This window comes from Sarcophilus harrisii, chromosome 3, assembly GCF_902635505.1.
Source record: "Sarcophilus harrisii chromosome 3, mSarHar1.11, whole genome shotgun sequence".
Taxonomy (NCBI): domain Eukaryota; kingdom Metazoa; phylum Chordata; class Mammalia; order Dasyuromorphia; family Dasyuridae; genus Sarcophilus; species Sarcophilus harrisii.
Window position 1 is genome coordinate 183,945,255 of NC_045428.1, and position 15,281 is coordinate 183,960,535.

At 32.5% G+C, this 15,281-nt stretch overlaps 1 protein-coding gene across 4 annotated transcripts in view; it reads left to right on the forward strand.

Moving 5' to 3' along the window:
• CADM2 (cell adhesion molecule 2) overlaps window positions 1–15,281 on the forward strand; it is a 1,401,218-nt gene that overhangs the window by 1,180,672 nt on the left and 205,265 nt on the right. For all 4 annotated transcript variants that reach the window (XM_031963623.1, XM_031963625.1, XM_031963624.1 and 1 more), the window contains 2 exons: window positions 2,449–2,601; window positions 5,335–5,472. In XM_031963623.1, the coding sequence (XP_031819483.1) occupies window positions 2,449–2,601; window positions 5,335–5,472 (291 nt within the window). The remainder of the gene's footprint in view (window positions 1–2,448; window positions 2,602–5,334; window positions 5,473–15,281) is intronic.

Below are 15,281 nucleotides of genomic sequence, written 5' to 3' on the forward strand. Positions count from 1 at the left end.
TGTTTGCAATTCTAGCTCCATTGCTTCTTGGTATGTCATATTACAAGCCCTCCAGTCCTTTAATGTAGAAGTTGCTAAATCTTGTGTTATTCTGACTGTGATTCCACTATACTTGAATCATTTCTTTCTAGATGCTTGCAATATTTTTTCTTTGACCAAAGAGTTCCAGAATTTGGCTATAATATTCCCAGAAGTTTTTATTTTGGGTTCTTTTTCAAAAGGTGATTGTTGAAAGATGATCTCCAGGTTCCTTTTTTGATCATGACTTTCAGGTAGACCAATAATTTTTCAATTATCTCTGCTGGATCTATTTTCCAGGTCAGTTGTTTTTCCAATAAGATATTACATTTTCCCCATTTTTAATTTTTTTTAATTTTGTTTTATTGCATCTTGATCTCTCATAAAGTTATTAGCTTCCACATATTCTGTTTTTTAAGGAATTATTTTTCTCAGTGAGCTTTTGTACCTCCTTATCTAATTGACCAATTTTGCTTTTTAAGAAAAAAAAATTGTATTTCATTTTGTACCTCTTTTAATTCTTTTCTTAATTTTTCCTCTATCTCTTACTTGATTTTCAGAGTTCCACTTGAGCTTTTCTATGTCCTGAACCCAATTCTTATTTTTCTTGGAGTTTTGGATGTAGGAACTTTGACTTTGTTACCATCTTCTGAGTGTGTGTTTTGATCCTCCTTGTCACCATAATAACTTTAAATGGTCAGAACAAAATTTTTTGTTTGATTTTTGCTCATTTTCCTAGCCTGTTACTCAACTTTTAAATGTTTGCTAAAATAAGCCTGTTTTCAGGGTAAAGAGTACACTGTGCTGCTGTTTTTAGAAATCCTTCTAGGAATCTGGCCATAAGCATTTTCGGTGTCTCTGCCCCTAGGATTGCAAGATCTAGTGTTTTGGACAGGGCTGGGGCTCAGCTGACTCAGACTGCACTGGAACTGCACCCCAACCCCCCATCCATTGCCACAATCCTTCTTCACTGACTTCTGAGTCCTCTTTAGTGTCTCCGGGCTAAGAGATCCAGAAGTCTTCAGTGTTGCTGCTGATTCAGAAGTCCTGCCTTACTGTTGCTGGGGTCTGGACATAGTTAGGGATGGAACTTGCCTGCAATGGGATTGTGTACTAGGTTCCCACTCTGGCTCCATAGACCTTTCAGATCCTCTTTGTTGTCTCTGGGCTCATAGGTTTGAAAGCCACTAGCACTGCCAATAATTTAGAAGGGGCCCCAGGCCAGGCTGGAATTGGGGCTGGGCAGGCTCTCCCACCTTAGTGTCATAGACTTTTTCTGCTATGGATCTAAGTTTCCTTCAGCTGGACAATGTTCTACTCCATCTTTTTGGGTGTTCTGATGCTCTAAAATTTGTTTAGAGTCATTATTTAAAGTAATTCAGAGCAGTCTGGGGGAAAGGTTGGGCATGCTCCTGCTTTTACTCTGCCATCTTGGCTCTGCCTTCCCTTTTTTCTATTTCTAAATGACTAAACTACCCTTTTAACAATATAAGTGAGACTTTTCCCAACAATCAATAATTGCTGGCTTTCAGTTTTCAGGCTCTGTTTCCCTCTCTTTAAAGAAAAAAAAATTTATGTCTATTTAGTCCTATAATACTGCTCCCATTCTCCCAATACAGGTTCACCAAACATATCTGCCGATTAAGTAGAAATAAATCTCTTACATTCTGCTTTTTTAAATCATAGCACCAGGAAGTTCAAATTGCAAAGGTGTCTAATCAAAGCCCAGTAAAAGCATTATATCATATATATTTTTTCACACCCTCATTCCAAATTTCAATAGGGTAAATAAATAATGCTTCATAGTCAGTAAAGAAGCATTGAACAAATGTCTGAAAGATGCAGATTTGCTTATAGAAACAGAGGACTTTGTGATGGCAATTCAAGATAAGGTTATGGCCACCAGAGTTTATTGAAAAATTATTATTAAGGAGCTGGGATTTATTGATTAATAAAGATTATGCAATGAGAAAATGTTCATTGCTTGGATAATTAGACATAAAGGACTAAGTGTCTTAGAATTTGTTGCCAGAAGTTGACAATCCTTTGTAATTTAGCAAACAACAAATGTTTATATTAAAGACACAAAACTCCAATGTATCCTTGAGTAGATACTATTATGAAATTAGATAAAATTTGATATTTTTAAGGATCACAGAGAATCTATTTTTCTAGTCTGTTATTACAAATTCCATGAGTTGGTAACATCTGATACAGAATTTTAGTTCATTTGAACTTATATTAAATCTGTTCTAGGAGTATATGGAAAACTATAAGAATTATCTGGATTTAAGAGAAATGTAGTTCAAATGTGGGGTAGACATAAATTGTTTAGTAGACTGAATTGCAATGTATAATGTATAGTTTCTTTTATTTTAATAATGTTGCATGACTCATTTATTTTTAACCTTTTCTCTTCCTCGTTCCCAGCTCTAAGGGACAATAGGATTGAGCTGGTTCGAGCTACATGGCATGAATTGAGCATCAGCGTCAGTGATGTGTCTCTCTCTGATGAAGGACAATATACCTGTTCTTTATTTACTATGCCTGTCAAAACTTCCAAGGCTTATCTCACCGTACTGGGTAAGTGCAGTTGACTAAGGATACCAAAGTAATATACCAGAGAAATGAGTACTGTCATAGTTCAGACCTCACAAATCTGTAAAAATTATTTTGAGGACCATTTTCATGGATTTTCTTTGTAGAGCTCAAACTCAGAGATTGTTTCTAATCTTTTATCAATGTTGCTTCTATTTGATGGGCATCATTATTAGGAAGGGACAAGATTGTGATTTACAAATTTAGTTAATAGGATTTTGCTCTTGAACAACTACATTAAAAGGATTTGATAAACATTTTTATTCTTGCTATTATAAAATATCACAACAGAAGAAACATTTAAAAGTATAACTTTTTTTAATAAAGGAACTTTCATTTTCCTGATGTTTTCTCCTTAATTATATATTTTCCAAACTCATTCTCAGTATCCGTTCCCAAACTAATTCAGCAGTATACATTGTCAGTTGTATTTTACAGCTTGATGCCTCTTTTATGCTTTATTCTCTAAATGTTGTGCTGTTTTCTCAAAGGTTAAAGTGACACCAAAAAAGCAATCCATTCCTAGAGATGCCTAGGAAATAAAGTTTCAGTGCTGACTTCACTCTGATTCCATGAATGTCACTTGCCCAATCAGCTGAAATTGCTACAGTTCATTGTAACACACCTGTGTACTGAACAAGTTATACAATTTTAAAGATTGATTTTTTTTTTGTCCCTGAGCTTGCCTTCCTTTTTGAATAAATAAAGGCTGAATGTTGCATTTAAAGGGACTAATGCATGCTGTTCTTTTGGCTGTGAATATTAAAGTTAATCCAGCTAGAGAATTGGTTTTATGCATATAATATGAAATATGTTTTTTTTTCGAGTCCCACTGAGAATATTTTATAAAATAGTCTTGCCATTAAGGACAAAAAATATATATGCCTACTAAAAATGGAGTATTTCAGGATAACAACTGTCTAAGATTAATATATTTTTCTATAGAGAGCCACCTTGAGATCCCAAGAATAGATGACTGAATTCAGCTTATTAAATGGTGGTAAGACATAATTGAAAAGGCACTTTTTTCTATCTAGCCAAAAGATGGAAAAAAGAAACATAACCAATACCTGCTAATCAGTGTAGTGTGCTAAGTTTGCTTCTTCTCTAGTGTTTATTTTGTCCCCTTTTGTGTCCCCAAAGTGTAAGAGCTTTTCCATATCCATTTTCATTTATTTAGAGTGTATAAACATATCACTACTTTTTTTTTTTTTATCCCTTTTGGTGGATAATGCTTTCAAAATTCTAAAAGATTTTCTTAAATGTTCATTGAACATTTTAAAAAATTGTGCTATTTTTATAATCACATATTGAACTTTGTTGTAAATAAATCTTCTGTCTAATCACAATTTTGCTTAGGCAATTTAATATAAGGGTATCCTGAAAGAATGGTGAATATGTATAATTTAAAAAAATTATAATTACTTTTCTGGGGAAAACTACAGCAATGTAGATAGATTAGTCTTCTATGGATCATTCTGGTAGCAATACTTTTTGTGAAGTATAAGGCAGGTTACTGAATTTGTAAAAGTTAATTAGTGACTGAAACTTACATTTAAGAATATTCTTTTAATACCAAAGTTTTCTTAAAAATGATCATTATTTTATAATTTCTTCTACTGTGGAATTGTCTATAAGCTTTATTTCCCTTGAAAGATTTGGTAACTTGTCCATTGTCTTTCAGTCAATAAACATTTATTAAGGGTTTTCTATGTTATAAGCACTGTGCTTTGCATTCAGGATACCAAGAAAGGTCAGATAATCCCTATTATCAAAGAGCTCACAGTTTATTGAATGAATCAACATCAAAACAACCATACACAAATAAATTATACACTGAAAAAATCTGAAAAAGCAACAGAGGGAAGGCATTAGAGGCAACAAGGTGGTGCAGTGGATAAAGAGGTCAGTCATAGGAGAGGGATTTTTCTACTCTGGAAAGTCCCTTTCATTACTAGGATCAGAAGCCCAGACCCCCTAAAAGGAGTTTTCATTTTAAAAGTTCATTAAATCAGAATGGGAAAATAAATGGGTATATGAAAAAATACATTCTTCAGTTAGAAAAAAAAAAAATTTTTCCCCAATAAAACTTGGTCATCTTTTAATTAACAGTAATAGGATCATAGATCTTGAACTGGAAGAGACTGTAGATATTTTATAACCTAACTGTCATTTTACAGATAAAACAATTGAAACTTAGGGAAGTTTCATAACTTGTGCAGAATCAGAGTTTAAGCTCAAATCCTGTGACCCCAAAGCCAATGTTCTGTCTGTCCTCTGTTGAACACTGCCACTTAAAATTGTTTCAATTAAAAAAAAAATTGAATTACAAAACTATTAATTATGTAGCCATTTTATGCTCTTTATAATGATAACTATTTTGAACTGAACATATTAGCATTTTTCTTCTGGCAGAATGGATTTAAGATAAAATTTTGTTTTATACATTGTTAAAAACCACCTTTGTAACAATCCAGAATGATTTAGATCAACTATTTAGTTTATGCACATTCTGTGACATTCATTTTGTTACTCTTGATTAGGCTGTTACACATTCATAAAACGTATAGCTAATTACAGTTCATGAAACTCTTCAGTACTCTTGGCAGCTGACCTAGTTTAGCTTTGTTCCTGTCAACATTGGTCCAAGTCTCACAGGAATAAATTGACAATAGCAGATATGTTTTTCTTTAATATATTTATTTGCTCATTTGTTAGGTGTTCCTGAGAAGCCACAGATTAGTGGGTTTTCATCCCCAGTTATGGAAGGAGATTTGATGCAACTAACTTGCAAAACATCTGGAAGTAAACCTGCAGCTGATATCAGATGGTTTAAAAATGATAAAGAGATTAAAGGTAAGAAAAAGGCGATGCTACTTCAATTCAAGGAAATGTGTTTCAATTTGGAATAGAATGCTAAAGGACATTTTTAATTTGTTTTTTAAAAGTTTTCTTTTGTGTGTCAATCATATACTAAATAAGATTCACCCAATCCCTCAATTTAGTATGATGGGAAATTATAGAACAGATCATGAATTGCTAATTGCTGAAATTAAAAAAATAAACAAAAAATTAAAATAAAACATGCATGACCATGTTTGATCAAAAACAATGAAATTTAATAAAATTTGGAGAGAACCTGGGCAGAACATGTGATGAAATGCCATAATGCAAGAATCAATAATAACTGAATCATAATTCAGTTTTATTTTCATTTGTTATTGATCAGTTTTTTCAGTCATATCTGGCTCTTCATGACCCCATTTGGTATTTTGTTGGCAAATATACTGAAGTGGTTGCAAATTTCTTCTTAGAGGTAAGAAAACTGAAATAGACAGGATTAAGTGACTTGCTTAGGGACATACAGCTAATAAGTATTGAAAGCCAGATTTCCTCTCATGAAGATGAGTATTCCTTATTTTAGGCTGGTCACTCAAATCACTGCCATCCCTACCTTGTCCTTCATATCCTTCAATGCTTATTAAAATATGCATATGTTAAAATATGTATATTTTGTGTATGTTTATATACAAACATTTTCAAGAATGTTTTGGTTTTTGTTTCGTTATCTAAGGGAAGGTTGAGAGATGGAAAATTTTGATCTCCAAAATTCAGAAAATATGAGATTAGAGTAACATATATACATTAAAATCCCATTGTAAGTACTTGCTTATACCAAAGATCATTTTGTTTACTAAAATGAGTGGAAAAAAATGTTACAACAATATGTTTGCAATCATTTAATATATTTTGAAATGTAAGATGTATATACTTGGGTATATATCACAAGATATATGTTAATTACTGTTTAGGACCAGTAGATCAGCTCTTCCAATATACAAATAATTGAGACAAATAAAAATACTTCGTAATTATGTCTTATCCTTAAAATATTTTAATTAAAGCAATATTACAGTGTTTTAGCTTAATACCAATCTTTTCTTCATTTTTAAAAGTCAATAAAAGTTAAATAAAGGTATGGAACATTTTTTAAGCCAAACATTTAGGCACAAATTAAGTATGAAGACATTGAAAATATAGATACTCAAGAAACAATGCTATGTGAGTATTGATGAACTAGAGAGAAGAGAAGATATCACACATGGTAGCAATGAATGACTCTTTGAAACAAATCTCTGAACCAGCCTTGAAGTCAGGAGAACCTGAGCTCAAATCTGGTCTCAAACACTTAACACTTCCTAGCTATATGACCCTGGGCGAGTCACTTAACCCCAATTGCCTTAGCAAAAAAAAAAAAAAAAAAAAATATCTGAGAAAAAAAGAAAAGGAGCTTAATTGACTATTTGCTCCTATAAATTTATCTCTGTAGAACTAGTATTTAACTCTGGAGTTCAATTGTAATTTTATTGTCTGTTTTCATTATGATCTAATCCTCAATACAATCTTTCTATGTATCCCTCCTTTATAGTTTTTGATGAAAAATAATCCAAAGAGTTTGGAGTCATGTTTTTGGTTATTAAGTATAATAGTCTTATGATAGTCAATAATCAGAAAAACATTATACATGACTGTAGTGTTTCAGTACTATTCTGACAAAATTCCTCTGAGTTTCATTTAAATTATATTACAAAGTTTAAAAAAAAAGAAAAGAAAAAATAATGGAAAAAAGAAGTTTGCAAAGATATCTTGTTTTAATAGAAAAGAAGAGAAAGACTAGAATGAAACAGAATAAGAAAGACAAACTTGAAATATGTAGGTTGAACTTAAAATATATCTAAAAAGAAAAGCAATCGATACCTTATAAAAATTCAACTTGTAGTGTAAGATTTACTATTTGTTTTCTGCAGGGTAAATGGAAATGTCCATTTCAGTTGGCATTTGTTAAATTAAAATTAAAAATTAATTTAAAAATAAATATTTTTAAAAATTATAATGCAGTACATGATGAATGAAAAGACATGCAGAAAACTCACTCTTTTCCCCAAACTTGTCTATTGAATCTTAGACTACTATTAGGTAAATATGAGTGGATATAGATTTATGCATCATGCATAAATATGTATGTATATATACATATACATATGCCTTTGCTTTACAATTATTTTGCAGGAAATATTTTATAATAAAAATGATCAGCATAAGAAATTTTGCATAGAATATGGGAATTTTAGTTTTAAAAAACACACCTTTGTCAATTAGCATCTTATGTCTAAGTGGGTACTCTTGCCAAACTTAAACAGATAATCCAGAAGCAAACTGAGATTTTGATATTTAAACTTTAAGAAGTATTTTCCAGTAGTGTGTGGCAGTGTTTTATTGGTAATGATAACTCTTATTTATTTGTCTAGATATCCATTTATCATCCAGATAAAATATACTGTTTCTATAACTGTTTTTTTCAGTAACTAGTATGTATAAAGGGGTCAGTTAAATTGTATAGGGAATAGAGTGCTGGACTTGGAATTAGTAAAACTCTTCTTCATGACTTCATATCCTCAGACACCCACTACCTGTGTGACTCTGGGCAAGTCATTTAATTCTGTTTGTCGCAGTTTCATCATCTGTAAAATGAGCTGAGGAAGGAAATGGCAAATCACCACAGCATCTTTGCAAAGAAAACCTCAAAAGGTGTCATGAAGAGTTGGACAGGAATGAAAAATGGCTAAACACAACAACAATGCATAAAATATTTTAAAGTGATTTTCAAAGTTTCATTCTTTTCTTACCTTCCCACACATGCAAAACTTGAGATAAACTATTTTTTACCAAGAATCCTTCTTCAATATACCTACTAAATACCCCTTATCATGAATACTGCTCTAGATGGGGAAATTGCTACTTCTTCAAACAACCCATTTGATTTTTTTATTGTTCTGCTTCTTGTAATTTTTTTTTCCCTTTCATCTAGTTCATATCTGTCTCTTTGTAACTTCTTGCTACATTCCCTTATGGTCAAAGAAAACTCATATTTACTCTGATGCCAAAAAAAGCAAAACTAATACCTCTTCCCCAATATATGACTTTTAAGTACTTGAGAAGAGCTAAAATGCTTCTATCCTTCAGTTAATTCTCATTTAACATGCATTTGAGACTTTTTTCATGGTCATTGCTCTCTTCTGACTAGCTTCCAATTATTAATGTGCTCCCTAAAATGTGAAAGCTTTCTTTACCACTCCTTCCTCTTTTAAAGTTTTAAACATGCCACTGATACTTTTTATTATTACCTTACTTGAAGACATGGAGACAGTGTAATTCATGATTTATTTTAACATTTGTTTCCACTATAGTCAAATTCCTCATTAAATTTTGATGACATTATGACTATACTTCATAGTATATAATCATCATTTACCTCTTAACTTGCTGAATTACTACTTATCCCACAGGATTGTTGTCAGGCAAGTACTTTTGAAAGTGAAAAATGCCATGTGATGGAGACCAGGAAGGAGAGAGGTCTTTGGAGAGAGTAAATGATTATTACTAATTTCTTCTGACCTTTTGAACATTATCTACCCTAAAGACCATATCACTTGTTCCACTAAATGTTTCCATAACCCCATTATCTCTGGCTTTTTGTTAACTCTTCAGTGAATGTATGAATCAATAATAATTTATCAAGTTTTGATTGGTTATTTACAGAAGCGGTTCCCAAACTAATTTGGCCACAAATATTTTGAGACACTGAATGAATATATTAATGAAGTATGTAATTACTAGTTGGGATATATAAGTAAAAATATGTTTTTGACAAAAGGATCAGGGAATCAAGGAATTTTAAAGCAAAACAGATGAATACAGATATATATTTTTCTACCAAATATCTTAATGTTTATTTTAAAAGCAAATTGATATAGTGTCAGATTTATGTAAAGAAAAATTTTAGTAGCATTGGATTCATTTGCAAAGGCTTATAATGATTATTGAGGATATCATTTAAAAAATACTAGCCTGTGTTGTCCATGATTATTTCTATAAACATTTGATTTATAAACTAATATAAGTTGTATTGATGAAGATAGAAGTAAGAAGCTGATGAGACCAAAACTGGGTTCAAAGATATATTTTAAAAAATTGAAAAACTCAAGTAATGTTATGGATAATTAATAGGATAAATGTGTGTCTATGTGTATAGATGAGATAATATAAAAATACTAGATTAGACAAGGAGGTGAGAAAATTTTGTAAATTTTTTTCTATTTAGTTAAAAAAAATTATTAATGAGTGTCATATATTTTTGAGTCATGGTCCTTAGTCTAAATCACTCTTTGCTTTCCCAGGCAATCATTTCCTGAAACAACTTGTTGGATTTCAGAAAATCCACAATCAGTAAATGAGGGCATGAGCTGTTTTGAGTTTCTACTACACTACCAAACACATAGTACTAGATAAATACTTGTTGAATCAAATTAAATTGAATGTCTGTGTGTTTATATGTTATACATTTATAATGTATATTGAATATAGGCTAATAAATAGAATAAAGTAAGTTCCAAAGATTTTTATCATTCTTCTGTCTATAATCTCTTAAGGCTCACAATCACAAAATCTCAGAGTCATAAAGAATTTCAGAAATAATGTATTCCAACCTATATGTGAGCAAGAATGCACCCTGCCTCCCCTTCTCCCCCCAAAAGGGATCATACTAATTTTGCTTAAAGACTTCTAGTGAAGGATAACCCACTTCCTCCTAAGACAAACAAGTCTACTTTTGTATAGTTCTAATTGTAAGGAAGTTTTTACATAAAGCCTAGATCTACTTCTTTCATATTCCACCCATCACCCCTAGTTCTGCCTTCTGAGACTAAGTTAAACAATTTTAATATTTATTTCACTTGACAGCTTTTCAGATATTTGAAGTTAATTTTATTTTTTCTAAATTTTCAATTCCTTCAGGACCAAGCTAGAGCTTGTCTGTACTACATCTCTCCTCAATCACTCTTTCACATGTACTCCTTGAAATCATCTTTATAATACATCACTCTTGGCATGTATATTCACTCAGTACTGTCCATCTGGCCACAGATGGCCAATGGTTATTCTTTCCTCAGCTTCCCAATTGCTGATATCAATCTATAAACAAATTCTAGTTCTCTGTATTCCATATTATTTTCCTTAACTGCCAAAAAGGACTACCCTTACCTAGTTGACCTTTAACTTGATAGCCGGTATTAGCTATGTCTTTATGCTGTATCTCTCTTTTCTACCCTACCTTCACCCCCAATTCCCCTACATCTATCACCATAAAACACATAGAAAATGTTTTCTTTCTTTCTTTTTTGGTTCTATAACTGTCCAACTCATAAAAGTAACCCATTTCTTTGTGTATGTGTGTATGTTTGATTCCTTTTTTAAAACTATTTTTATTTTTTAACATTCACTTTTTTCTTTTTTTTTTAGGTTTCTTTATAATAATAGATTTTTATTTTCAAAATATATGCAAAGATAGTTTTCAACATTACTCTTGCAAAACTTTGTATTCCAAATTTTTCTCTATCCCTTCTTCCCATTCCCTCCTCTAGACAGCAAGTAATCGAATATATATTAAACATGTACAATTCTTCTACACATATTTCCACATTTATCATGCTGCACAAGAAAAAAAAATCAGATCAAAAAGGAAAAAATGAGAAAGAAAAAAAAGCAAGCAAACAATAACAAAAAAAGGTGAAAATACTATGTTGTGATCCACATTCAATCCCCACAATCCTGATGTAGATGGATTTCTGAATATAGATGGCTCTTTCCATCACAAATCTATTGGAATCACCTCATTGCTGAAAAGAGTTTCATCCATCAGGATTGATCATCATATAATCTTGATGTTACTGTATACAATGTTCTCTTGGTTCTACTCACTTCATTTAGCATCAGTTCATGTAAATCTCTCTAGGACTTTCTGAAATCATCCTGCTGATCGTTTCTTATAGAATAAGATTCCATAACATTCATATGCTATAAGTTATTCAACCATTCCCCAACTGATGGGCATCCACTCAGATTTCCGTTCTTTGCAATTACAAAAGGGGCAGCTACAAACATTTTTGCAAGTGTGGTCCTTTTCTCTTTTTGGGGAAGGTATCCTATTTCTAAATGTCATTTTCAACTTTCCTTCCCTTTCCTAGAGGATGAATTGTTTAGCTCTTCTGTCCTGCACAGGAAAAGGTTTTGACAACATATTTAATTATTTAATGATTCTGTACTTGTTTAATTTCTTGTTATTTCTCATAAAAGTTTAGATACTTATCTAATTCCTTGTCCAGTCCCGAAGAACTATAATCCTTAAAAGGGGTCTTAATTTGATGGTCTTGATCATTGTATTCTTCTTCTTCTTCCAAAATAGAAGAGCTCCCTGAACCTTATCCTTGGGATAAGAAAGATATTAATTCACTCTTTCAGACCATTGTACCTTATTCTGGACAACTGCAATATCTTCTTCATATCCTGGTGATCTTAGTTTCTTGTTCCTGTTTTTGTAGGAAGATCATGAAGGGAAGTACTGTCCTCACTTCTCTGAGTCTAATCCAGGAAAAGTCAATGCCTTGATCACTCAACATAGCAGAGACAGAAAAACTCTTTTATCATATCCTAGATCCCATCCCTGTCCCCATACCACAAATGTGGGTCAGGGATTCCTGGAAACTTAAAGCCTTCATCTACTCCCAGGTGCCACTTACTCTACTACCTCTCCATGATCTCCCCTTTCCCAAGATGAATAACATGGTAAGCTAAAATATATCTTGACAGTGAAACCAATCTATGGAATAAATTCAATATTTTGATATCTGTTTTGCCAACTTACTCTGGTTATATAAACTTCAGAGTTGGTTGCTACCTCTTCTATCCCCTGGCTTCAAACCTCTGGATTCCATGTTTAAATTTTTTATTGATATAAGTGGATAAACATGTTCATCTTATCTGGCAGATTTTCAGTTGGTCTTAGAGTTTGTCTAGGATGCCCTTTTTCAGATGGTTTTCAAATACCTAAACTTTTTCATTTATTATATCATGGATCTTTTACTGTTCCATAGTAGCCTTAACAGTATCTTATATTTTTAAAGGAAATCCATAAATCTCATTGACTCCAAGATTCTGGTAATTTCTCATTAACAGACTATATTCCTCCTTCAAAGCTATTACCCAGTCTAACGCAACCTTTCTCAGCTTGCCTATAGAGACAATAGATATAGCTCTGGCTCTTTACTCAGTAAGACCTAAGTTCAAATGTGACCTTAGACATTAACTAGTTGGATGACTTAGGGGAAGTCATTTAATGTGTTTGCCTTAGTTTTCTCATTATTATGATGATGATGATGATGATGATGATGATGATGATGACTGTTTCTGAAATGGGGATAAGGGATAAACTTGGAAAAGCTGAATTCCATCTTTCAATGCAGGTTTGAACCATCTCTGACACTAAGTGTCTAAGAATCTTTGAGAGCACTGAGTTTCCCAAGGAAAGCAATATAGTGTCTGAGATATGATTCAAACTTAAGTCTTCCTACCTTGGAAGCAGAACTCTATTCACTTTGAAACAGTATCATCTACCCCGAACTCATGGTAAAAATCTGAAAATAAACAAGGGAAATGATCACTGATTTCTGCTTTATGATCATACTGCTAAGCACTTAAAGCTCTTAGAATCGTTCCTTTACTTTCTACTTTAACCCCACCATGCCTACAAAGTTACAAAGAGGAACGAGAGAAGACCAGCTCCCATGGCAATGTTAATGTTACTCTCATAGTACTGTCAGTCCTTATGTATTTTCCCTCAGATGATAAAAACTTCATTGTCTATAGTAAAATATTTAAACTGATGGGAATTGCTTCAGTAATTTATTAGCCTTTCTTCATTGTGTTCCAATCCTTCAACATCCAATTTCTTGACATAAATCTGGATTTCCTTCAGACTTTTTAGAATTGTTTTTTCATCTTTTTAAGGCATAATTTATTTTTGCTCTCTTAAATCATTAGAATAAAGAACTATTTCTCCCATGTTTTCACCTTTTTTCGACAAGGAGACAACCATGAATGTTTTAACAAAACACACACACACACACACACACACACACACACACACACACAGAAATACACACATATACACATTGTATTATTTTGCTTTGAAAGGAATATAAACATAAAATATCTGAAGATTTTTTCAGTCTTCTTTTCTCCCTCCCATATATGTTAAAATTCAAATTCTTAGCATCAGAGACACACAATATAGAAATACTTGTATTTTAGATATAAATAGTATAAATTACATCTCAAAGGGAATGAGAGAATTAATGGAAAGAGGAAAGAAGGAACAAAGCCAAAAAGGAAGAAAGGAAGAAAGAAGGAGGTGAAGAGAAGAAGGAAGGAGGAAGTAAAGAAAAGAAGGAAAGAGGAAGAGTAGGAATGAAAGAGGGGGCAGAGATAGGAAGGGAAAGACAGGAAGAGAGAGGGAGAGAGAGAATAAGCACCTATTATAAACCAAGCACTATCTCATGTGGTACTTACAACAATACTGTGAGGTAATTGCTATTATTCCCACTTTATAAATGAAGAAACTGAAGTAGAGATTTGCCTAGAGTCATACAGCTAGTAAGTATCTGAGCATGAATTTGCATTCTGATCATTCTGATTATATCACTAATCCGAAACTAACTGGGAAGTCACTAGCATTAGGGGAAAGAAAGTGGGATTGATTGGGAATTTTGTGGAGTTGTTCTGTTCTGTTTGTGGCTTGAAAATACCTGGATTTAAGCAGAGAAAGACACATTAAACATTATTATATGCCAGGCACTTTGTTAACCAATAAAGATACAAATTTCAAAAAAAAGATAAATATTTATAAAGGGAAATTTCAAAGTGGAGAAAGGACAAAGGATACCTACGTAGAAACAATTCAGCTACAGAGAGATTAAAGAAATCCAGAAAATGAGTTGAGTTGGGAGTGAACATTGTGACTGGAGACAAAGAAATGTCCTAACCAGGGACCCCTAAATATGAAGGGAACAAACCTTAGAGTTCTATATTTATATTGGAGTTTTGCTTTGTTTTTTGTTGTTTGTTTGTTTGTTTGTTTTACTCAATTTTCCAGCCTTGCTTCCTAAACTGGAACTGGAACCCTTCCAGAATAAATGGTGGAGCATGATTTGCTTCTGATCTTTATCATTGAACTTCCTGTCACTTCATCATTTAAGTTCTAAGCATTATGCTCTTCACAGAGATCAGATAATTAAACTGGGACACCTAGGTCAGGGAGTGGCATAATTGTTGCCTGCCTAATAATATAAAGCCAAGAAATTCCCAACTCGTGCTCTACAGTCATAAAGACATAAAGATTCTAGGTATTGGTAGCTAGTCCCTGTTCCCCCATCTCCTAGTACTCAGGCACATACCTGTGGGATCCAGGAATTTTTTTGCTTGCTTCTTCTGCATTTTGTAAGCCTCTTTCTGCTATGTACTTTGGCCCAAGATTTTCTGGCTCAACTCTTTTCCTAGTATACACAGGCTTCTGGGTATTTCTTTTTGTAAGCCTATGCTAGAAAAAAATACATAGATACTTTTTTCTTAAATTTTTGAATTATTATTCTTTCAGTTGCTTGGTTCTTTTTTCTCAGTGGGAAAATAGTGTTAAATTTGGAATGTTTTGCTTCACCATCTTGAAAACCATATTGGAATCATAATATTAGGATCCAACCACCTTGCTTCCACTA